The sequence below is a fragment of the Rhinolophus ferrumequinum genome, chromosome 3 (assembly GCF_004115265.2).
Source record: "Rhinolophus ferrumequinum isolate MPI-CBG mRhiFer1 chromosome 3, mRhiFer1_v1.p, whole genome shotgun sequence".
NCBI classification, from domain to species: domain Eukaryota; kingdom Metazoa; phylum Chordata; class Mammalia; order Chiroptera; family Rhinolophidae; genus Rhinolophus; species Rhinolophus ferrumequinum.
The window spans coordinates 61008791-61034127 of NC_046286.1; the positions used below are offsets into that span (position 1 = coordinate 61008791).

The 25337-nt window shown below is 48.0% G+C and overlaps 1 protein-coding gene across 1 annotated transcript; it reads left to right on the forward strand.

Moving 5' to 3' along the window:
• The first annotated feature begins 4373 nt into the window (after positions 1 to 4373).
• NR2E1 (nuclear receptor subfamily 2 group E member 1) lies at positions 4374 to 24835 on the forward strand. The gene is made up of 9 exons (XM_033102781.1): positions 4374 to 5148; positions 9807 to 9952; positions 13294 to 13381; positions 14931 to 15166; positions 16474 to 16620; positions 18783 to 18879; positions 19268 to 19417; positions 19660 to 19765; positions 23304 to 24835. The coding sequence occupies exons 1-9, from the start codon at positions 5124 to 5126 to the stop codon at positions 23464 to 23466; spliced, it is 1158 nt and encodes a 385-aa protein (XP_032958672.1). The 5' UTR covers positions 4374 to 5123; the 3' UTR covers positions 23467 to 24835.
• The last annotated feature ends 502 nt before the right edge of the window (positions 24836 to 25337 follow it).

Here is a 25337-nt window from a genome sequence, read left to right on the forward strand (position 1 = left end):
GAATAAATGCAAAGACATGATTTGTTATTTGTGAAGGGAAAAAAAGGAGCTTCTGCCACAAAGCATTGTCTTATTGCTGTTGCTGTTAACAGTGTTCACCTTGTCCCTGGGGGGAGGGACAGACAACTCTTAGCTAACACAGTCCTGGAAAGTGACAAGGAAAGATGATGCCAGTCGTCACCCATCGTGTTCTGGAGCCCCTGGGTCTCTCTTCTGGGCTGTTCTTGGTGTTTCTTTCTGAGAGGCCCACAGCAGAATCAGGAGCAATCCTCATGAGACTGTTTCTTTCATTCCGTCATTTATAAGCCCTCACTGAGCACCTGCTATGTGCTAGACAATCTGCTCCAGGCCCCACCTTCTCTCCCACTCATCCATTGGGGAAGCAACAACCACCGTAGGCTGCATTATGACTGGGAAGCAAATGAAAATCAACTTTCTCCTTCATGTCAACAAACAAATAAAAATGTGCTTCAGAGTGTCTTTTGAAGACTGAACATCAAACTTGAGCCAAGTTCAACTGGTAGGTTTTCCCAGTCATTTTCTGGGGCTGCATATTTTTCAACTCTGCTCATCAGTGAAGGACATTTTAAAGGACTGAAATCTCTAGAGGTTAAAGAGCCTCTGAGAGGGGGCTGATCAGTGGTTGGGGAAGGGGTCTCTGTTCCACACCAATTTCATCAGCTCTGCTTGCTGATAAAGCTTTTCCTCTGTCCTTTGCTGTTTTCATTTAGAAGAATAGGGAAGACAGTTAATGGAGAAGATGGCACCATTTTTAGAGAAGCTAGCAAATGGAGAGCTAGAGATCAGATCTAGATAATGTGATGCTAGAGGGGTGCCCCTTTCATACCATCTAGTTAACAGGACTCTACTTCCCTTTTAAAATGGATGGGAAGGCACATTAGCAGAAGAGTGAGCTACCGTACCAGACAGTTTTCATAGGCAGTAGATCTTCCTAATAGAAGGCCAGCTTTCCAGGGCATTCCCTGACAGCCTACCCCACTCCACACTAGTTTAGCATCCCTTGTATATTTTTCCAGAAAGTCTTGTGTTTTAGTCCAATCCAAAGCACGTATTACTTTTTACGTGTCTGATACCCCTGTAGCCTCTTTGAGAAAGGGGTGATGTCAGTAATCTCTGGCACATACGGGATGCTCAGTGTGATGAATGAGGTGGATTGGTGGATGGACAGAGAGACCCCTAGATTCCATGGTCCTCATCATGGTCTTATTTCTTATCTTCTGAACCAACATGTGAACATCCTGTAATAAAAGATGCCTCCCTTTGTTTTTGGATTTTGCCTTGGTTGAGAGCTCCACACTTACAGGAGGCTAAAGAGGAAGTTAGGGGCTATCAGAAGGGCTTAAGAACCTCTGGTGTGTGACTCCACCCACTCCCCAAGCAAACGCTATAAACATCCTTGAACTTAAGACCTTGCCACTGTCAGAGGGTATTCTGAGATCGGTGGCATTTGCCCCTTATCAATAATTTCTCTGTGGGCTCACAGGAAAAATCTTCGAAAGTTAAGGTTGAACAGGACATAATCGTCTTATATAAAACGATCTGGAGCCAAAAGAAGTGTTGTCACTTTCCCAAAGACATAGCTGGCTGGGAGAGCCTGAACCCCCACCTCCCGGTTTCCAGTAGTTTAGCCTTGCTGTGCCTCCAGCGGCTTCTTGGGAAAACTGCAGGTGACTTTCCTCCATTCGTCCAACATTTATGCAACACCTACTATGCATCAGGCAGCTGCTAGAGCCCAGGGATAGAAGGATGAAAAGCAACAGTCTCTGCCTTGCAGAGGCTTTCTTCTCTGACCTGCACCCAGGAGAGCCCCACATGTCTACACCTTAGATCCGAATTCCCAGTGGCCTGCAGCAGCTTGGAGTAAACAGAAGGAGGGCGGCACTCCAGCGTCAGGCTCCTCCTGGACCTGGTGGGCTCCCGGCCCCAGCCCCTCCCGCCTGTCCTGGATCTTGTCGCTGCCGTTGCCACAGAACCAATCATGCCAGAAAGTCATCATGATGGTTTCAGAACTGCATTGTGATTTATGCAAAGCGCGCGGATAATTACAGCCAGGCAAACAGAACGCCGGAGGAACATGATGCGGGGGGGTGTATGTGCCCGTGTTGTGCCTTTTGCCAGGGCTGGATGATGTGTGTGTGTGTGTGTGTGTGTGTGTGTGTGTCTGTGTCTACGTGTGTGTGTGTGTGTGTGTGTGTGTGTGTGTGTTTCTATTCAGTGGACTTCTTGACATCCTGCTTGACTAGGGGACGGTGATAGGAGAAAGAGGGAATAATCCCATTTGGATTTTGAGGCAATTTGGTGGCCCTTAGGAGTATTTTCCAGAAGTTTTGATGCCTACCAATAAGCCAGCAGGGCAAGAGTGTCAGGGAGTAGGAGGAACAGTAGTTTGGACCCCACGAGAGCCACAGTCCTACTTCCAAGGCCCGGCACCTGTGAATCGGCTTCTCGGTCTCCTTCTCACCACAGACTCCTAAACTTTTCCCCGAGAGACAGACCCAGGTCTGGTTTTCGACACTAGCCCTCATCTTCGGCCGAGAGAAATTACTTGGACTCTTGAAGTTCTTTGTCCTTAACCAAGCGCCCCCCTTTGCGTCCACATGATGATGGTGGTGGTGGTGGCAACGGCGGCAAGTGGATTTCTGGCGGGAGCCAGAACACCAGGCTCCAAAATGCCACAGTAAAACTGTGTCTTTCAAACCCCTCCCGAAGATAACTTCCCTTTCTGGACCCGAAATTCGAGTTTGCACGATGTAGCCGGCGGGACTCGCTGCTCCTGCATCTGCCCCGCTTGGCTGTCAAAAATGTTGATTTCTTGTCTTGTCTCCTAAAAACAAAAAAAAAACAAAAAAACCCACACAAAACAAAACAAAACAAACCCCTCAGATTTATAGCTTTGTCCCACAATTTCCTAATCTCATTCCAACTGGAAAAACCGAGGAGAGGTAACAGGAGCTAGTCGCCCCCGTTCTAGCTCTTTCCGGATGACCCCAACTCCTGCGCCCCGGTTTCTGCGCGGCACTAGAGAGGAAGCACGCTCTGATGTGTGTGGTGTGCTCGGCCCGGCGCTCCACTCTGAGCTCAGGCCACTGTAGAAAGTTGCGGTCACGTGCTGCGGTCGCAGACTGGAGCGCACAGCCGGTGCCCCCGAGACGCCTTGGCGGAGGAGCGGCTGCGCCCTCCGAGAGTTGCGGGGTGGTGGTGGACAAGCAAGCACTCTCTTGTATACACTTACTTTGATCCGAAGTCCTGGTTGACACCAAGGCTGAAGAAAGTGGGGCCGAGGGCCGGCGGGCAGAATTGTAGAGTTCTGGCTTCGGTTCTCCTCCCCCTGAACGCGCGCTGGAGGGCTGGAGAGCTGGAGGTGTGACCCCTGACCTCTAGCCGGGCCCACGCCCAGAGAAGAGGCTAGCAAGCTCTTGTTCGACAAGTTCAAGCTGCTGGGAGAGCTTAAATAAGAATTAATCTCTTAGAGATCAGGGCTCACTGTTCCCTTGGCGTGCGCTCTCCCAGCGCCGCGCAGGGATCAGGACGCGAGAAGCACAGGAATCGAGGGAAGGTGAGAATGAGGGAAGGGTGCCCAGGCATGGGGGCTCTCCAGAGTCCTTTGGCCTGGAGAGGGGGAGCCAGCAAAGCCTGCTGGGGACAAGCTGCGTGAGGGAAAGCTTTTCCCTTCAGCCTCTCCAGTGTAGATAAATAGAGGCGACAGGAGCTTCGCCCTGCTCGGGATGGGCTTTGCTTTGGGAAGCCAGCGGCACCCTCTCCACCGCTGGTGCGGAAGCTGACGGAGCGAGGGCTGCAGAATGCGAAGCCTCCGGCAGACCCCATCCCAGACCCCAAGTCCCCACACAGAGTCCTCAGTTATAACTTTCCGTGGATAGTTGCAATTGAATAATTACTCACCTCGAGCCAGATCCAAGTTTTACCCAACAGAAGGGGCACAGGTCCCAGAATGAACTAACTCACATGGCCACATCCGGCGCCCACAATCACACACAGACAGACAGCCACCCGGTTTCTTTCACGAAACTGTCTGGCACTCAGGAGAGAAGGGGGAAGCGCTTTTCGAGAAAGCTCCATCTCCCCTGCACTTTCCCCTCGCCATGAAGTATAACACTTCATTTGTATTACCGAGCAGCACCGCCACGCTCGCACAGAGCCACACTCCCGTATTCGCGCGCGCGCTCTAACTGGTCAGCGTTGAGAGCGCCTGCACTTTCTTCGGGAGCCGCTGGGAGGTTCGTTAATATCATTAGCATTTTACCCCCTCCCTCTTCTCATCCCCTCCCCGCACTTGGCTGACGTCAGACCCCGCCAGGAGTTGGGGGAAAAGCTAAGTGGGCCAGGGACGCCCTATTCCCCTCCCCGCGGCTGCCTGTCAGAGCGCCTCTGGAGATATTACAGGGGACCCAGCCCGCAGCGACAGGCACAAAGTCACGGGGTAATGAACTTCGGGGACCCTTTGCTGCTGCAAGCGCGGCTCTCCCCGGAAATCGAGACCTGGCCGCCTGTCCCCGCGGAGACTTCCCAGCAATCGAGTTTTCCCACTCGGCACTCGGGTTTGAGCAGCGCCGAGCCCCTCTGCTAAGACTGCGGTGGTGTTTTCCTTCTTTTCTTAGAAGACCAGCGGTCTGCAGGGATCCGTCTACACCCTGCGTGCCTAACGTAGAGGGGAAAATTGAAGACTGAGAGACAGGAATGGGGAAAGAGAGGGATTTTGCCCTTTTTGCTCCGTAGGAAGACCATTTCTGTGATTCCATCTCTGTCCTTCAATACCCCCTCTTGCTGTTCTCCCTTCTTCCTCGATCTGCCTGTCCGTCTCTCCATTTGTCTGTTCACGCGTATGTCCATATCAAGCAACATTCCCAGCAGCTGCAGTTTTGCAAGAGCCGGGAAGAAACTTAAGGATGCTTAAATTTCCACTGTGGAACGAATTCTGAGTCGCGGGGGAGCAGCGCAGCGCGCGACCGACACCCACCTGTCCCGCCCCGGAGCCTCGCAGGCTGGAGGGCGGCTGGAGAGCGGCTGCGCCGGGCAGCGAGGCGGGCTCCGTGGGCCGGGAATCGAGCAGCGTCCACCAACCGCGCCGCCCTGAGACCGCCAGCATGAGCAAGCCCGCCGGATCAACAAGTGGGTACCTTTCCGGCTGCGGCGGGGCTCAGGCGCGCAGCCTAGGGCAGGAGGGCGGGGAGGCCTGGGAGGTCCTGCCCCGAGCGCAGCGGCTCCAAGCCCGGGAGAGGTACTCCAGCGGCGTGTGTGAGCTTTGGCCCAGCTCCTTGTAGACCGTGAGTCGGAACGTTTCCTGGTGAGGGAAGAACAATTTCGTTACCTCTGGATCTCTTGATTCCCCCCGACTCTGGTAGGGTGGGAAAGTTGGGACCCATGCAGCCCACCAGTCCGGCGAGTTCCCTCCACTAAGCTGCCAAGTGCGGGGAGGAGGGGGCGACAGGGGCGGGAACTAGGCCGCAGCTCCAGGCGGCAGCACAATAACACGCTCTCTCAAAACTCCTATCGGGTAGCTCGGGCGCGCAGAAGCAACTCTGCGTAAAGCGGATTGTGAATGGAATGCTTTGCACCCTGTTTCTAACTATTTCAAATAATCCTGCAAACTGGGAAGCAGAAACAATTTAAAAGTCACATTTTCCTTAATCCTAAATCCGCGTAGGTCATAACTGGGGAATTTAAAGTATGGCAAATGGCTGTAGCAAAGAGAGGACCAAATCCCTAATCCCAAGAGCTTTCCGAGAGAGAGCTTGGCAGAGGCAGGAGTGTGCGGCCTGTTCCCTTAGCGCGCTTCTTTCCTTTCTCAAACTTGCTTAGCTGGTGGCTGGCCCTCCTCACGCCAAGCCGAGGCTGACCTCCAGCCGCTCCTAGACGCCCGAGTGCGGGGCGAAGTGCATGTGCGAGGGCATTTGCGTGCCCCGAGCCTGCGGAATTGAGAACGTGCAGGCCAGAGCCTGCATTGGGTGGGCGCGACCGCAATGCTGGGATCTCCCGGGGACATTTCAGTTCCCGCCTTCCCGTGGCTCGGGGCTGCCGTTTGCAGGGTCCAAGGCCGGGAGTGGCGGCTCCAGCAATCCCATGTCCGGGAGTTCTTCCACCGCCCTTGCTAGCTTTGCCTGTAGCATTTTTGGCGCTATGGGCTTTCTTCAGCCCCCTCCTCCCCTCTCTCACCCTCATTGTCCTGAGTCTTTGAAAGTTGGGAGAGTCCGAGACATTTTTGAAGACTGATAGTGAAGTCTCACTTAGGTGGGATACAATTTCTGACCCCCCTAAAACAAGTGGGTTGCGTTTTCACTTTGTTCAATTGTTTTGGCTTGAGTGTAGCCGTTTTAAAAATTAGAGTAAAATGAACGTGAACAAAAAAGAGAAAAGGAGAAATGTTTATATTTAGGGCAGAGGGAAGAGAGAAGGAACCTTAAACGCGGCCCGCCAAAGAGCCGACCCTTGAGGAGGACTGGCGTTTCCAGTTAGCCTCGGGCCTACCCCGGCCTCGCTGTTGGGCTCTCTGGGAAGGGAGGCGAGTTCGCTTTTTGTGGCCCACGTTCCCGCGTGCGCGGGTCCTTCCCAGAAGGTGCAGAAGGAAACCTTTCCAACCTCATTGCAAAAACCCAAGCCTGTGGGGCTCCGCAGGCCTCATGCTAGCTCACCCCGTGACGGGCCCTCGCCTCCTTCCCTGGAAGTAAGGAATCTCGTACTCTTTCACCCGTTTGGAGTGCTGAGCCGCCGGGTTTGGGGAGGGGGCTTGAAAGGTTAGGTCTCGTAGGCGAGGGGATGGGCGGGCGCGAAGTTCTGCTCGCTGAGGGCCCGCCGACGTGCTGAGACTAGCAGGCGGGCGGACCCTCCCGGCTTTTAGGGGGAAAGGCAGAGGGACGCATCCGGGCAACTGTGTAGCTTTCCAGCTTCCCAAGAGCCAGAGTTTGGCCTCGGAAGCCCAGAGCCCCGGCTCAGGTCCAGCCGCCGCTGCGGAGGTTTCTCAGTAACGCAGACCCCGCCCGTGGCGCCGCTGCAGCCAGGCGCTCCCACAGCGGTGGCGGCAGCCGGGCCCGAAACCTGTAGCTCGCGGGCCGGGGTCCGCGAAGAGGTCGGCGCGCAGCGGGCGAGGTCAGGGCTGAGCCAGGCCGCGAGGTCTGCCGTCCCCGCCTCGCTCGGCCTAGCACGGCTGGAGAGCAGAGCGCAGTCAGCCGGGAGCCCCGCCTGGGTGGTAACAAGACCCTGGCCAGTCACCTCTGCGGCCCAGACTAACTTCTTTCAACAGCCTCTGATGGTAATTACAGTAATCGAAGCTGCCATATATCTTTAGGCAATTATGACACACAAAAAGCCCCAAGGGGACCCCCTGGCGAGGGAAGTTAAGAACGGTTTTCCAGCCTCAGGAAACTCCAGCTCGCCTCACGTCGGAGCTCGCTCCGCTGGTTAAATGAGAGGCGCTTTGCATCGGGGTCAACCAGCTTGTCTCGTGACCCCAAGTCACCTTAACGTAGCTAGGAGGCCGAGTTTGAGGCGTAGACCCTCTAGGTTCCGGAATCTTCGCGTCCCTTCCCCCTGTGCCCCGCCCCAGGCGGGTAACCCGTCTCTAATCTGTCCCGGTCAGCGCAAAAGCAGGGCCGACCCGCAGTCTTGGTGGCCCTGGGGGGTACCAGTCGGGTCCTCCCTCCACCCCATCGGGGATATCCATAGACGTGTGTCCCTGGCCTCTTGTCTGTATGGCAAGCGGGGTAAAGAAATCCTACCACTCACTGCTCCTTCCGCGCACCCATCTTGGCATTATCAAAAGTGCCCCCGGGAAGAAGACTGCTGGGGCGACGGGATTGCTGGACCCCAACTGTGGACCCAACTCAGGCAGAGGGGCGTGTGTTATACAGAGGAGGATGGTTGCAAATTATGTAAACCAAGTGTACTGCCTCCAGAGTGAGTGCGGTGTAGCAGAGCTTGAGTCCTGAACAGCTGGGCAGCCGTTGAGTTCCCTTGGGCGCAGTGACAGGCCCGGGGGTGAGGGGGGGGGGTGGTGAGGGACCAGACACGCTGTGGCCTCCCCGCGCTCTGTCCAGCCCCTTCCCCCCACCGCACAACTTCTCCTCCCACTCTGCGGGAGAGGGGGCGCCGTGGCGGTGGTCGCCGCGCTGCGTGCCTCCCCAGCGGGCCTTTGTCGCCCTCCGAATTCCCATGCTACTCTTTTTGACGGGTCACTGGTGGCTCTATAGGCAGGTGCTACGGTGGGGTTGTAATTACCCCGGCCGAGCCTGGTGTGTACCGAGCCTCCTCCCCACCCCTGCTGCCCGCGTCCTCCCTGCTCTCCCGCCCCTCTCGAAACTGCCCCCTCCCCCAGTCACCAATCCTCCAAGGCCGCGCCGGGGGTGCGCACGCGCCGGGATGCTTCCCAACCCACGAGCAAGTTCCCATTTCTGACGCCTCGGTGGCTGACCCCACACCGCGCCCTCACCTTTCCTATTCCCCTCGTCCAGTGGTTCTCACCCCAGCCTCTCGTCACCCCAGCCTGAGAGCGGTCCCCAACCTGAGCGCTCCGAGAGGCAGCTGTAGAGTTTCACCAAGTCCTGAGTCCCCCGGGCCCAGACTGGAGGCCCTCGAAGGGTAGCGACAGGAAAATTAAATGTTAAGAAGTTAATTATTATTAACTTCTTGATACTATTATAATCATAATCATTAAGGTGTTAATTAAGTTAACACTTTATTTAATACTCCCTTTGTTTGCGGGAGGAAAAGATTTCCAAGTCCCTGTAAACCACTTCAGGATGGTTGGGCTCTTGAACCTTAGAGAAAAATAGGTCTCCCCTACTGAATTTTCGAATATTATCTCCTCCCGCACATTCCTCCAGGGCCCGCGGCCACGCCAGGCTCGAGGGGATTTCAAGGAAAGTTCTCTTAAACCAGGCGACGGTTGAGCCCAATGGGAGTTGGGGGGGGGGCAGTCCAGACTCTAAAACTTTAGCCTCGGAGAGCGGTGGGAAAACAGAGGATATCGTGGGAGAAGGCAAGTCTTTAAGGAAGAAGTTGGGGAGTGGAGGGACACGGGGTGCTGTCCCACGCGAACCTGCCATAGAATCACACACGTGCATTACTCTCCTCTATTCACTTTCTTAGCCCGGTGCTGGTTACTTTGGAGATAATTTTTTTTTTCCTAGAAGAAATAATTTCTCAAAAGCGATCCACCAAATATTTTTTAAAATAGGTAAAGCGAAAATTGGGCAATTACTACTACCCTTATTATCATTAATAATCCTAGTATTAGCATTACAATAATAATCCTGAGAATAACCACCGCCCGGTAGCTCAGAGAAAACTCGATTGCCTTCCAGCTGCCATCCCTGGTTCCAACCGTGTTTGTTTTTCATCTTTTCCCCTTTATATTTTAAGTTTGTCTGCTTGCGCGCTCACTAACAACTTTCTCGGTTAAATGCAGGAGCCGGGGAGGGAGGCGGCCAAACTTTCCGCGGAGCAGAAAGGCAGCGGCGGGCCGCGCTGCGGCCCCGTCCTGCTGTAATCTTTTATTCCAAAATGGGTCTCGGCGATTAGAGGAGACCCAAATACATGTAGCGGTGCATGAATAATGCTCATTGTAGGAAACTGACACTTGCTCAAGGAAAAAAAGTTTGGCTATAAAATCACTTCATTATTTGCTTTTACCGCAGCTTCGGTGCTAATCCCTTCAGAGGTCAGATTGCTTAGCATCTCTCTCTCTCCCTCTCCCCTTTCTTCCCTCCTCTCCGCCCTCCTCTCCTTCTCGCCCCTTCCTCCCACCCCCTTCCCTGTCTTTCCGGCAATTTCAGGCCGCATTTTAGATATCCCCTGTAAAGTGTGTGGCGACCGCAGCTCGGGGAAACACTACGGGGTCTACGCCTGCGATGGCTGCTCTGGGTTTTTCAAACGGAGTATCCGAAGGAATAGGACGTACGTCTGCAAATCTGGAAACCAGGTACCTTAGCCAGGCTCCCTTCTGCTGCCTCCCCTCTTCTTTGTGCCAAGGCCTCCTCTGAGTTTCAAGGCTGTTCAGGAAAGACCAAGCCTTGACCTCTCTCTTCCTCTCCCCTTCTTCCTGACTCAACTCTTGGAGGCCCTTTCCCCTGGGCAAGGCGAGGAAAGGTTAGGGAAGACAGATGAGTTAGCAGTGGGAAGTCTGAAAATCTAGTGCCCACCCCAACCCTTCCACTTTTAATCATTAAGGCGTCCATTTTGCAGATTGTGACACTGGGTGAGGCCCACAACCAGTGGCTATAAAGCCAGCCCAGGGGACTTACAGACCTTAAGAATCCAAACCTCAAGTGTAAGCGGGAGAAAGGGGCTATGTTGTGTTGCCTGTCCACCACACCGCTGTTCGGAGCAGCAGCCGAGCTCAGTGTCCTGACCACTGCCTGGGATGGCAGAAGTAAACGGCACAGGGCAATCCACTCAAAGTTGAGACCCAAACTGAGTGTTGGCCACTTGAAACAGAGAGAATGGGCTCTGTGAGGGCCTGTGCCCTTTCAACTTTGGAGAAGCATGGCTGCTCTGGAAGTGAGCAGTGGACTTCAGCACCTATATGAGTTTAGCTGGGCCTTCTCAGAAAATGGCAGAGGGAGCAGGAAGAGAAGGGCTCCCAAGGAAGGAGCAACTTGAACCCTTTCCCAGGTTCTCATATCTTCTCTCTCTGCTTAGAAGATGTGCCTGGTTGATTGTATTTTGGTCTTGGGCAGGCAGAACTGAAAGAGACAGGGGAGTCAGGGCATGGGCTGAGTGTGAGCCAAAGCTTCCAGAACAGCGAGTAGAACCTTGACTTAGTTTTCAGCTCAATAATAGGCTCATTTCAACCTAGGCAATCAGCCTTTTGGTCCCACATTTTGCCTCCTCCTTAGCCAGGCACACAGACTCTCAATACAGAGCCACCACCTTGAACATCCTATCAGAGTGTACTAGTCATAAGTCATCCTTTGGTAACAAAATAGTAAAACCTTTTCACTAATGTGTCTTTTGGAGCAAAAATTAATATAAGACCCAGTATTATATTATATTAGACCCGGTCTTATATTAATTTTTGCTCCAAAAGACGCATTAAGGCTGATGGTCCAGCTAGGATATATGTATATATGTATCATATGTGTATGATACATATATACATACACATATATTGTCTGGTGCTAGTGAATTATCCTACATTTTTCTGAAGCCACGTCTGCTTCTATCAGTTTCTGATAGATTTGGATGATCAACAAAAACAAGAAGACATCTGCTTTTGGATAAGTTATTTGGAACTTTCCATCCCTGTTATTTGTTTAACTGGGTTCACAGCTCTGTGTCAGTTTCTAGCCTCACCATATGGATACATCACGCTATATACACACAGGACTGTATCCCAACAGCTCCGCAGGAATATGGTATTACTGTGGGTCATTGGATCTGAGGAGGCGGCTACTTAAATTATCTTTTACTTTTATGCAATGAACAGAATTGGGGAATCAAAATCTCAGATGTTATGCTTCATATTTTCAAAGAGGTTGGCTATCAATTCAAACATATTGATGTCAGTCCAAGTATTTGTAAAGGAATGATAATAGGCTCATCAGGCTTGGTGGTCCTCTCCTTGCTGAAAGAAAAAATGGACCAAGCTGAGGCGCTCATCTTTCTTTCCGACTCCAGATATTTATATACATCTGATCTGATTTGAAGACACTCTTAAAAACTAATGAAGGCATCCATTTTGCATTAACATGTTTATCAGAATACTAGTGGGATAACATTTGAAGACAGACATACGATTGCGTTTAATAATAAGTTCTTTAAGCCTCTTTGTACTGAGCTATTACATTAATGAGCCAAAATGCCCTGAAGAATTTCCTTAGGAACCAAAAATTATTTCCTTTTTCTCTTTTATTCTAAGATTAGGTAAATAATATTCCAATTTATTACAAACAGTAATGAGGACATTTAGAAATTGTTATGAGTCTCTACCCTATCTTTATTTTAAATAAATCAACATATTTTAAATCAGAGGGGTATGATCCCATAAACCTGTGTTTTCTAATGTGTAATTTTCCCTAAGGGATATTTTAGAAAACGTATTTACTCCAACTTCAGCATATGTAAAATGTTGATATTATGAAGCAAAATATACATTTACTTTATTCTCACTGCAAATCTAAAAGTAGCAACTCAGATAAACACAAGAGAGCACCAAACTTCCTATGTATTTTCTGTGTATAAAATACATATGTACATATGTATGCATCTGTATATGTCTTCCCTCAGTAATAACACCTAACACACAGTGAATTCCATAAGAAACTTTCTTTGTAGATTTATTTTAATGGCCAACATTTCCCCAGAACATTGCATTGGATAAAATATTTATTTTCACACGTGTCTCAGATAAATATTTCTAAGGCAGCAATTGCCTCCTTTTTCAGTTATCTTGCTAATAGCCTCAGTCCATATTATCATTGTGTCAGACAGTCCATCACATGATCTTCCTGGTCATATTTACATGGTGGGCATTTCTAGATTTTGGGCTGTTTCCTTTTCCTCCTCACTTCTGTAGGCCCTGCCCTGCTAACCACTCCGACTTCTGCCTCATCTTCCAGGAATGGCTGTGTTTCCATGAATCTGGGCTGAGGCGAGTCTTTAAGACAACTCTCAACATGCTGGTTATAAGGATGGCTTTCAGTACAAAGGCAAGAGTGAGGAAACAGGAAGCGAAGAATAAATGGGAGATATTTATCTGACAGATAAATGGGCTCACCCAGAAAGTGACAGAAAGAGGTAGAGAAAGACCTAAAAGCGGAAAGAATAGCTGGCGGGAGCGGCGCTGTGGTGGGGAACCTTCAGGGGACGCTTGCTCCCGGTAGAGCTCCGTGGCCTCCTCCTCTGGGGCCAGGTCGCTGTCTTCGGTCCTGAAAAGTCTCGCCCCAGCTTTACCACCTCCTCCACTGGCGGAAGTTCCCCTCCGGAGCTTCTCCTCCCAGTACAGCAGAGTCAGGCAAACCAGGCGCTCTGACCCTTCACCGGATTGGAGAAGGATTTTCCTCCATGTCCGCTTCCATTGGATCAGGGGCTGGTCCTCTTGAAGTAGCCCGGGGAATCCCAGGCCCTTTCTCTACTTGGCCCTGCTGTGCCCAAGGCCCTCGCGTTTCGCAGACCCAGGTTTGCGTCTCCTGTGTGGGCAGCGGGGTCTCTTCCCGCCTCTACGCCGTTTTCCCCCACCCAGCACCGGCTTCGCGTCTCCAGTCTAAAGGCTGGGGGGGCGGGGGGAGGGGTGGGGCGCTGACCGCTTGCGCTCTGTTCCAGGGAGGCTGCCCGGTGGACAAGACGCACAGAAACCAGTGCAGGGCGTGTCGGCTGAAGAAGTGTTTGGAAGTGAACATGAACAAAGATGGTAATCAGTACAGCTTTTTACTCTTTTAATGTTTGAGTAGTAAGTAAATTACATGTACAGAAAGTACAAGGGACTTCTTCTATGCATGTAAACCATCTCCACTTTTTCCCGGATTCTGGGAATTGGCCTCGAGCTTTCCATCGTATCTTTCCGGATCTCTGGGCATGAGTCCCCTCCCGACCCCACTGAACCACGGAGGGCAAGGCCCATGCCCACATACGGAACCTGTGCCTCACAACCACCCCCAAGTAGGCAGCGTTCCTACCGTGCTGGGGATACGTGCGCCGTGTATCTTGCCTCGTGTTCTAATTCCTCTTCTCGCCTCTCCTTGCAGCCCTTTTGTGGGCCACCCCCAAGCCCGTTGATCTCTCGCAGGATCTCAGTCTGGATAGTGTCCGGGGAAGGAGATCGTGAGGACTAGAAGACGGTGTGTTGGAACAGGGAGGGCAGAGACAGGAGCACGCGGGACTTCGAGCCCGTTTGCAAATTCACCAAGATTCCAAAATCAGGACGACCATTGTGGAGATCTGGGATTTTCCGGGGCTTTCTCTGGGTTCTACAGAAAGGGGCTGGAGCGGTAGGGTGAGGCCGATGGGGGCCTCGGAAACCCAACTCCCAGAAGGCTCTTAAACACGCGCACTTCTGGATGCTTCTTGGGCAAAGAGCGCAGTCCAAGGGTGTGTCCCGTGGTGGCCTGGCGAGGGTGCCCCAGGGCAGGGCGGGGATGGGGATAACGGCCCAGAGGGAGGAATGGGGAGTCAACACGGGGTGCGTAGTGAAGTTTGCAGTGGCGGAGGCCGGGCTCGTAGCCCTCGGAGTCACAACGCCCATTGGGGAGAGCTCTTTCCTCTTCGTCGCAGGAAGCAGGAGGGAGCGTCCAACCTGTTGAACTTTTGTATTGACAAGTTGTCAAGCTAGGCGAGCGGAAGATTGCCCTGAATTAATTTGTTTGTTTAAACTGTTGGTGGTAATTGTCACATCTCCCAAGCCTTTCTCCAGCAAACTCCCAGACGGGCTCTCCCACATCCCATTCCCCAGCGTCCCCGAGCTCAGGTCCTTTTCTCCTGGTGCCCTCAGAGGCCACAAGACATTTCCGCCTGGAGTTTGTGGGGAGTCATCCTTGGGCGGGGCGGGGAAAGTCTGTGCAGAGATGTAGTGCCTGGCTGTGCGCAGTGCCCCCCTCTCTTCTTGTGGACGAGGATGCCTAGCTATTCCCTCCCAGAGGGTCTCTGTCATCCTGCGACCTCCCCTGGGCGGGTGGGGGGGAGCCCTGAACGGACAGAGAACACATCTAGTCTTGCCTGAGGCTTGTCCTTATGCTGACACCTTGTGCCGGGCTCCTGTTCTCGGCCCTGACTTCCTAATGCATGCATCTTGGCAGTTAGAACGTCTCAGAGCGCCCTCGGCTCTCACACTCCCTCTCCTTCCTTCTCCTCACCTCTCGGGTTACCTTGCCTGCCCGGACGTGGCGTTTGGCCCTGCAGCACGGCAGCGGCTAAGAGTCTCCAAGACTGATCCCGGGCGTGTGTCGGTCTGTCTGTCTCTGCAGCGGTGCAGCACGAACGCGGGCCTCGGACGTCCACCATCCGCAAGCAGGTGGCCCTCTATTTCCGTGGACACAAGGAGGAGAACGGGGCAGCTGCGCACTTCCCCTCTGCCGCGCTGCCTGCGCCGGCCTTCTTCACCGCAGTGACGCAGCTGGAGCCGCATGGCCTGGAGCTGGCCACGGTGTCCACCACCCCTGAGCGGCAGACCCTCGTGAGCCTGGCGCAGCCCACGCCCAAGGTCAGTGGCTTAATGGGCTCATGGAGTCCCGTGCTGAGCAGAGGGTGCAGAGGGGGGCAGCTATTCCTTCTGAGCTGGGATGGGGTCAGACAAAAGATGGAGAGACCCCTAAGGGTACTGGGCCAGGCCTTGCAGGGAGCTCTGGGCATCTCGTTCTTCCCTGTTGAGATAGGGATGCTCAAACTTTGGTGTGCAGCAAAGTCACTCTCTGAACTGTGGACTCCTGGACCCATCCCCCAGAGAGCCCCTTTCAGCAAGTGTGAGGTGGAGCCCTGGGACCTGAACCTTTGAAAAATGCCCTGGTGCAGAGCCCCGTTTGAACTGAGAGGGCAGCCTAGGAGGCCAGAAGAGCAGACGTTTGTTTTTAGAAGAAAGGCATTGCCTATAGCTGGCAAAAGAGCCCCTGAGTTGCAAATCTCAGGGTTCTATTCTCTTGGAAAGTTATGGTTCCATAACTTAAAGGAGGAGCTTACTCTGTTAGGACAATTTGAGGGACCTGGCTTCATTTCCCATTCTCTCCTCAACTTTCTTCTGAGTCACATGGATTTACACCAGGATTGAGCCTCTACTAGCAGGGCCACAGCCAGACCTACCTAAAAGGCTGCCACCTAGGGACTAACCTCCAGGTTTCCAGCTGGTACCTACCCAAAACCCCCACTCCAGGCTAAGAAGGGCTCACAATCTCCCCCAGAGGAGGGCCAGCTGCAGCCCCGCACTGCAGGGAAGCCAGACACCTGGGCACCCGCATACACACAATATTTAATATTGCTTTCTTACCCTTGATGTGTATATAATAAGCTTGGGAAAGTAGTGTTATGAATATGTTGTCAGTTATGAATGGGAATGCTCTGTCAATGATTAAGATGTCTAATTGAAATATTTCCATAATATACTAATCCTTTCTAAAAATACTCATATGCATATTTGTGTTTGGGATGCCTATTAATTTATACTTTTTTTCACATCTATTTTTATTTACACAAATGCAAGCAGCTCTTGTCTAAATTGGGAGACAGGCCTGGCACTTGGCTCAGCCCAAGGAAAATTTGCTGCAGGGGACAGACAAGCCAGATGCAGCCTCTGGAAGGAACAGGCCCACAAAGAGTGTAAACAGGCCTCTCCCAACAGTTTCCCAAACTCTATAGCTATAGATGTTTGGTTTTATCCCTCTATGGCAACTGACCATTTAACAGAACATCCAAATCCCTATCTCCTTCCTTGTTTTAATTAGAAAATTCAAACGTTGGCTCTATCTGCCAAGCTGTGGTTTCCTCATTCCCTGGTGTCTCTGTTTCTTCCCCACCCAGTACCCCCATGAAGTGAATGGGACCCCAATGTATCTCTATGAAGTGGCCACAGAGTCAGTGTGTGAATCAGCTGCCAGGCTTCTGTTTATGAGCATCAAGTGGGCTAAGAGCGTACCAGCTTTCTCCACCCTGTCTTTGCAAGACCAGGTATGACCAAGAGGGCCCTGCGGTCTTGCGGGAAGGAGGTTGGGAAGAAGCAACAGTCGTCAGCCTTGTGAAGCGGGAGGTTACCTGGATAAACCCCCGAGGCCACGCATCAGTTCTTAACAGCAATGAGGAAACTATTTTTATTATCTCCTTTCTATGGGTTCAAAACATCTAGCTATGGAATCCTTACTAAGAAATATAATTACGCTATTTTTGGAAAGTTGGATCCGGTCTATGATAAACAAACAGAAAAGGACATTATCGTTTTTTTTTTGTTTTTTTTTTTAGTTTAATTGAAACATCAAATTGAATCACAAGTTTTAAAAAATCTTCGTGATTTAAAAAGAAATTGTTAAGACAATGTTTTCTTAAGAACATTGGGACTGAGAGAAATAGAAGGTGATAATTCTCCTCTAAGATTTTTGGAACTAGTCTCATTATTCCAAATTCACAGCTTTGTATTTTCCATTGAGATACTCACAGTTTTGGTTACTGATTTATCAGCATGTGGAATTAAAGGGTGCATTGTACACCTCCTGCAGGATCTCCCTTGATTCTTTAAGTACTTTTAGAGATTTTGTAAACAAATAGACATTGTGCATAATTCTGTGGCTGTAAATGACATTCTGAGTAAAAGTATGTGCTGCTAAAAATTGCATCGAACCAAAACCCAGAAATTTTCTTGTTAGGAACATCAAAAATGGCCTCTGCTAGAATTTTTCCAACCTTAGGGGAAAGAAAGAAAATGAACTGTTCACAGTCATCGGCTGTTACCCGTGCATTCATGGAAATTAATGACAGATTTCCCAAAAGCCTAATAAGTAGTTCTAAAACAAAAGATTTATTTAATTCATTTTATACCTAATTAAAACATAATAGTGCCCCTTACTATGAAGTACGTTTCCTACAGAGAAACCTGGCAGTGTGCTAAAAACATCTAATCTTCTAGCATGGAATGTTCTTTATTCTTCATGATCTGGACTTTCAGACATGGCCAGAATTAGATACTGCTTACCTTGCATTTTTAAACTGTTATTTTTTGTACTTAATGCAATAAAACTTAAAAATAAAGCTTTTTGAAAATTAAACCTTTTGATTTTGGTTACAAGCCTTCACAATTCAGCTCTTAGCTTCCAAATAGAAATCCTTTCATATAAATCATCCAGAATTGGCTGAATTTTTAGAGATTTTTCAAAAGAAGATTTTTCAAGATGGTTAGGGTCTATCTTTGATCAGGTTTACTGGTTGGCTGTAACCATTTACTGTGTGTGTGTGTGTGTGTGTGTGTGTGTCTGTTGTGTGTGTGTGTGTGTGTCTGTTGTGTGTATGGTGTGTGTGTGTGTGTGTGTGTAAATTGGCTATTTTTTCTCAAAACACGTATCTGTAGATTCTTTAATCCAAACAAAATTTATTTACTGTCTGCCACTCAGCCCTTTGGTGGAAACCCTTCAACAACTAGCAAACTGCAGTGAAGTGGAATCCAGTATATTCATTTGGAAAAGGAGCCAGATTTTCATTTTAAATATTCAGTAGCACATTTTATTAGAATGAAAATGACAAGCACCTTGATGCTGTCCACTTATGAGTCTCAGAAAAATCAGGCAGTGAGATGAGGTAAACTCAGCAAAACCCGATTAACATAATTACACCCTGATTTCCCTGCATGCGTCTTGGGAATTAGTGATATCTCTCTCTCTCTCTCTCTCTCTCTCTCTCTCTCTCTCTCTCTCTCTTTCTCTCTCTCTCTCCCCCCCCACCCCTTTACACCCACCAGGAAGATGGGGACCCAGATCTGCAAGCTTAGTCTGGAATCCTCAACTTTGATAATATAAGCATTTTATATAAGGGGAATCTGTCTGCTGAGCTGCTGGGTCTTAGGGAGAAGTTTCTAGGTGGTCAGGAATGAATGGATGGGAGGACCAGAAGGGTAAACCCTTTCCCAAGGGAAGCAACTTTGGGGGATTGGAATGGCTGACTCTCAAATGTTTATCTATAGGCACCTTTTCAAAAAGGAAAACAAGGGAAAGCTAGAATATTCAGAGGAAAAATTACCAAGACAGGCATTTAAAACACTTTTAAAATAATGGAAATTTACATATTGAAATTGTTTATAAATTTATAAATTACACACTATATTATATTATACATCTATTGTATGACAGCTGATGCTTTTGGAAGATGCTTGGAGAGAACTGTTTGTTCTAGGAATAGCACAATGGGCCATTCCGGTTGATGCTAACACTCTACTGGCTGTATCTGGTAAGAATTGCACAATTTAATGACTTTGTTGTAGAAATTACCATAAAAATACATTACTGAAAAAAGAACAACATGTAAAGAATAACAAATTCCTACTGAACAATAGAGTATACCTGTCATTTATAAATCTATATTTAAATGCAAATAATGTTGTTTTGTTGTATTCATGACTGCTTGCATTGTTATTTAAATGCAAATTACTGTGTTTGTTATCATTCAAGAGAAGATTTTATATTAACTTTCATACAATATAGCCAGTTTACATGGAATCAGATATCTTGGAGTGACAATTGAATAGATATTGATATGCAGGATTTTGTCAAAAATCAATATTAAATTATGAAAAATGCCTTCATATTATAGCATTTATTCCATATTTTTATTCTAGGCATGAATGGTGACAACACAGATTCCCAGAAACTGAACAAGATCATATCTGAAATACAGGCTCTACAAGAGGTGGTGGCTCGGTTTAGACAACTCCGGTTAGACGCTACTGAATTTGCCTGCCTAAAATGCATCGTCACTTTCAAAGCTGGTAAGCAGACACAAACCCCTGTCTCTTCTCCATCCCCAGTGTTGCCTCACTAATTCAGCCACCTCACAGTCCAGACTGACCTTTGCAAAAAGAGGAGATGGTTTTCAGGGGCGCTGCAAATGCAATCTGGCCCCATTTCAATAGGTGTGGGGACTTGTGTGTGCTCTTGCTGGCCATCCACTTTCTGCGAGCTGCTTTCCCCAGCTACATTTCTATCACGGTTTCCTGGTCTTCATTTCTAGTTCCTACACACAGTGGTTCTGAACTGAGAAGTTTCCGGAATGCTGCTGCCATCGCAGCTCTTCAAGATGAGGCTCAGCTAACTCTTAACAGCTACATCCATACCAGGTGACTCTTGTTTGACTTGAACGGGTCCTTAAGAAAATTGCTTCCATTGTGAATATGTGAGTAGGTGGTAATAAGCCAGTTCAAACACTGACTAATTATTCTGTTGCCAGCCAGTTAATTTAGTAGGAATCTATGTCCTCACCTATCTTGAAGGGTGGGTAAGAGGAGCAAATCAAATTAGATCATCAAAGCAAACACATTGCCAGGCACCTTTCAGCTGACCTGGCTATACAAGCTGATCTGTCAAAACAGATCACATTTGTATAAATGGACTCAGATGTGGGAAAGGTGAAAAACGAAGGCGAAAGTGGTATGGTTGATATAGTAGAGAGTACTCATGTCATCCTTTAAAAAAGGCAAGTGCTTTTCTTTGAATGCCAATCCCAAATAGAAGGACCAGAGAATGTTCTAGAGCGGCCATTTTTTACCCCCAACGTAAGTGCTGTTTGGCTTTGCTGATTGGTATCTGTTGAGTTACTTTGAGTCGTAGCACCCACTAGGTTCCTTCCTGCCAAGCAGGGTCCCCTGGCAGAGACGGTTCTTGTCTATTTGTAGAAACTCTCAGCCACTGGGGCTCCAACAGAGCTCCTCTGTCCCACCAGCAGACACGTCCACCAGGAGGTCTAGACTTTCTGTTTCCATTTTCAGATTAAAAAAAGCAAGGCTTTCAAAGAGCTGTGGAACCTTGCTAGCTTCCTGAGTTTTACGTCTGTGGTAGACCTGAAGTTAGAATAGAGCTGCTATTCTTGTTTATTCTCTAGATGGGTCTTGAAGGGAAGCCCATGGAAGCCTGTCTCTATTGTCTCAGTATCACCACAGACACTGTGCTGGGAATAAATTTAAATTAGATGGGGAGAAGCTGTTAATGCCTCCCTCGTATGAGGGGTCAGAGAACCCCCAAGTCAACTGTACCCATTTGGAGTAATACCACTTTTGCTAGGATCTATTTATTTTTATTGTTAATATAAACCCTTTTTTGAATACTAATGAGTAAAACTGTTCCCTGTCCATGAAATACTATTGAAACAGTGTTGAGTGATAGTGCAATGTGTATATGTTTTTCTAAGTTGAAGTGCCATGTCTTTTTTTTTTTAACTTTTATTTATTTAAGTGTGTTTTTCCAGGACCCATCAGCTCCAAGTCAAGTAGTTGTTTCAATCTAGTTGTGGAGGGCGCAGCTCACAGTGGCTCATGTGGGGATCGAACCGGCAACCCTGCTGTTAAGAGCACTGCGCTCTAACCAACTGAGCTAACTGGCTGCCCCCGAAGTGCCATGGTTTTTACATTTAAAATCCACACTAAATTTCAGAATGTATGTAATAGGCACTGAATATTTGTTCAAAATTATAAAACAGAGCAGCACATAATTTCCCCACTAAAAACTAATTTGTATCTCAAATTGACATTTAGAGCCATTAAGGTTTGAAGAACATCAAACCGGGAAGAATATGATCTCCAGTTACCGATTCAGTTAAGCCTTTGCTGAGTACTGGCTCCGGGCAGGGCCGCTGGGGAGCATTGTGGGACACCAGAGAATAAGACTCTGCCCCTTATCGTTGCAGGAAGGAGGTAGAAGTGTTACTCCAATTCAGACCAGAGAAGAGAGTGGGAGAGATGAATTCTAGTTGTGGGGGAGCGGTGAGGGCAAGTCTGGAAAGGCTGATTGATGGAGGAGACAACATGAGCTGGTGTCTTTGAATGGCAAGGAGAAGGATGCTCATTAGAGCCAGTAGAGGGGGTGGTAGAGGTGCTGTGGGAGGTGCCAGGGATGTGATTCAGGAGAAGCTGAGAGAGCCGGGAGCTGTTTATGGGGCAACTTGAGAAAATTAAACCACGAATAACAAAAGTCTATTTTAGAGAAACGGCAAGTATACTACTTCTCTCCCACCCTCAGAACAAAAGTATTCGTGGAAGGAGCACATCTGCTTTGACATGGAATTCTTATTTCATGATATCTGCTACAGCTATAATTTAATATTAAGATCTAGAGTCATACATGTGACAAAACTGACTATGCCTTATTTCTTAGCTCCTTCAAATCAGTGAACATTCTCCTCGAGCACTTTCCTGTCTAGAAAAATAAAATCTGAAATTGAAATGAAAAGTTAACATAGCAAACTGAGCTAATTGTCTATTAATTGTTAACATTGCCAACTGAGTTCATTGTTACAGCTCTGTAAGCTACTTCCCTGATTATCTAGGACATGAGAAGGCTAGGAATTGATGTTTCACATAAATTATATGTTATCATTGAAGATCAAATACATGAATCTGTGACAGACTCAAAACACTTACACCTGAAGAGAAAACTACTTATTTATGCTAATGGATGAAGTCAGGGGCATAGATATTCTAAAAAAATAATAATAATTTTGAGTGGTCAGAGCATCCATGGGTGCTCATGAAGCTGGGCAGTGAAAGAACCAAGTCAGGTTCTCAGAGGCCCAGAATGAATTATAAGCCTCATATCATGTTGAAGAGAGGGACTCTTGTGTGCCCAAAGCCAGGAGACAAGTGGGAAAGTTGCTGCCCTGGAGTTATTTGCTGGGTGGAGTTGTCAGCCGTTATACCCAGTGTTCCGCTACCTAACTTTTGTGAAGGAATTTTGATATCCGTCAGTTCTAGCACTGAGTAGGACAGAGTGGCTGCCCAGACAAACCTCTGCCATGTCTGCAGCATCAACCTGATGTGCAATAGTGTGGCTCTTGGTTGTCACAGATATGTGTCCCTGGAGCTCAGTCTTTCCGGTGGTTAATTTCAATGGAGGGTGCCCTCCCTGTGGAGTGCAAGCACACGTGATTCCAAGCTACGGACTGAAGAAGCATCAGGGCTGAAGTAAGGAGGTGGCTCGTAGGCATCTAAAGACAGCAGAAAATTGAACTTGCATATCTGAGCACAGATGTGTGTTGGACATCAAGAGAGGAAATTGTTCAGCAATTTCTCACATCTTTAATTATGTGTCAATTTCATTGACATGAAAGTTGGGTGGCACTGCCACCCAACAGAACTGAGTCTTTAATTTGCAGTGTAATAAGGAGGGAATTATTCCTGAGAGTGACTAAGTATATTGCCTGAATAATAATTTGGAGAATTTCCTAGAAAAGGAATCCATTTTCTTTGAGGGAAATAGCTTTGTGAAGGAGCCTTGAGAATCAGAAAATGTGGGTGCTACCACAAGTTTTCTCATCCATATCATGGCTGTTTTCTACACTGGCAACCTTAAGTTTATTATTTAGCCTAAACTTAGTACAATATTCAAAAAAAATTTTTTTTGTTTCTCTGAACGAAATCTACCCCCTTTGCTAATGTTGAGACAGACACCGTGTGAATTGGACATCATTTATGTTCTGCAGGCTTCAATTATTCTAGTTTAACATAGGGGCACTAGTACCTGTCTGGGACTCTGCTGCAGAGATAGTAAGTTATTAAAGAGGCCCAAGCAGGAAATTGTGCTGGAGAAGGTGTGTGTTCAAGTATGAGATATTAATTCCCATTAGTAATGGATCTGACCTTGCTTTCACGGCCTTTCCTTTTCCAGATATCCCACTCAACCCTGTCGCTTTGGAAAACTCCTGTTGCTTTTGCCAGCTTTACGTTCTATTAGCCCATCAACCATAGAAGAAGTGTTTTTCAAAAAAACCATCGGCAACGTGCCAATTACAAGACTGCTTTCAGATATGTACAAATCCAGTGATATCTAAGGTCTGCAAGTCCCCACTTTTCAGGATGGGACAGTATCTGATGAACTTCTACCCATAGAGAACAAGCCTCAACTAACAGAACCTTCAGGAAGCATACATCTGGGAAGGTGGAGCCTCCAGGAAAAAATGTCCATTGATACAAAACAGTTCCAGTAGCTTTGAAGTGCTGCCTCACCCAGGGTAGGGCAGCCTGGAAGGAAAGGGGGGCGTATAACAGGACCACCTCAGCAGAGAACTCACTGCTGCCATGCCCTGGGAGGGGGCTGAATCAGGGATTGCCACAGGCCGTCACACTCTGCCTCTCATCGGACATCTGCGCTGAACTGTCAAATGCTGAAACACAAGTAGAACTTTCATTTCCTTTCTAGCATATAAAGTTGGGTAACCAAATATAGCTCTGTGTATAACATCAAACAGCAGCCTTCAGAACTATCTACGATGGAGACTTTATTTTAAAATCAATGGTTAGGTTTAAAATCAAAAGTTTTATCAAAAGTTTCCCTTCTATTGTAATACATCATTAAGTGGCCTTCAGAACTGAGTTAGTAAGTGAAAGGTAGCTTATGCTGTGAGATTTGCTTTTTCTCTACCTTTTTCCTTTTCTTTTTCTTTTGTTGTTTCTCCTTCTTCTTCTTCTTTTTTTTTTAATACCATAGGCCAGGCAACCTTGTCAAAGGAATTGGTGGACGAAAATGAGATTCTCACCAGGACTTCAGGTTGGATAACATCTCAAAAATAGAAGAGCTTTACTAAAAGAACAGAAGCCGAGGGAGGATGAATAAAAACAGCAAAACCAAATAAAGCAGAAATGAATGATTGAGTGAGGCAGACTGCTGTCCCATAAAATAGTGCTGAAACCAAAGGCAATGGGGTCCAAGCTCGTGTTTCATGGAGTCACAACAGACAGGAAACAGGAAATGAACACAGCCGTGGTGCCGGAAGGAACTTCAAGGAGATGAACACCAAAAGGCTTCTCGACTGATCCATTGCTAACAGCCGAAGACTCTTCAATGCCTTTCAGAAAACTGGTTTCTAGTAAAGCCTTGAATGTGCCCATGTGCGTGCATACACACACACACACACACACACACAGATACACACATGCACACACACACACCATCCTGCATTATAAGCTGCTCCTTTGGTATGAATCTATACTTATGGAAATGTAGAAACAAACATTTTAAAATAGCTGCTGTACTTTTCACATTTTGATTTGTTAGGTACTAGCACTGAGGAAAAATTTTCAGCACTTGGACTATCATAGGATGAGTAAAACTTTTCTTGTACAAAGTGAATTAACTGATTTGTGAAGTTAAAGGTTGTACTCATTGTATTTACAAAGAATAAAAATATATTAAATTTAAAAGAACTCTTCCTCATTTTTTAGCCTCCTTCCCTGGCTGGTTTTCACCCACCAAGGTGGTGTCAGCAGCTGGTGTAAAAACTGAAGCTCAGAGTACTCCAGCCTGAAGAACTGAACTACAAAGGCAATTTCCTTTTTACAGTAAATTCCATTTGTAAAATGATGAATAAAGAAATAAAACATAAGATTCTGTTCTCTGCAGCTCTCAAATGTAATTGCATCTGTTAGAAAAATTGCTGTGTGAGGAAGAAAGAGGCCGATTAACAGTCTTCATTCACTCACTCCTCTGTTTCTAATTCTCTTGCCAACATTTTAATCCTGACTAGGAACTTGAAATCATTTAATGATCAAAAAAATAAAGTGTGAAGAACTTTATTGAGGAGTAAGATATGGAAGTAGCAGTAGAAAGTGCATTCAGATGTTCCCAGCAAATCTCAGTGCACTGACCTCACAGCCAGAGGTCAGTAGTGGAAATCAGAGGTGTCCAAGGCCATGGGCACTACTC

Coding starts and splice junctions, on each gene's coding strand:
- NR2E1 (XM_033102781.1), top strand. CDS start 5,124: ATGAGCAAGCCCGCCGGATCAACAA. Junction 5,149..9,806: donor CAAGCCCGCCGGATCAACAA/GTGGGTACCTTT, acceptor CGGCAATTTCAG/GCCGCATTTTAGATATCCCC. Junction 15,167..16,473: donor TGGCGCAGCCCACGCCCAAG/GTCAGTGGCTTA, acceptor TTCCCCACCCAG/TACCCCCATGAAGTGAATGG.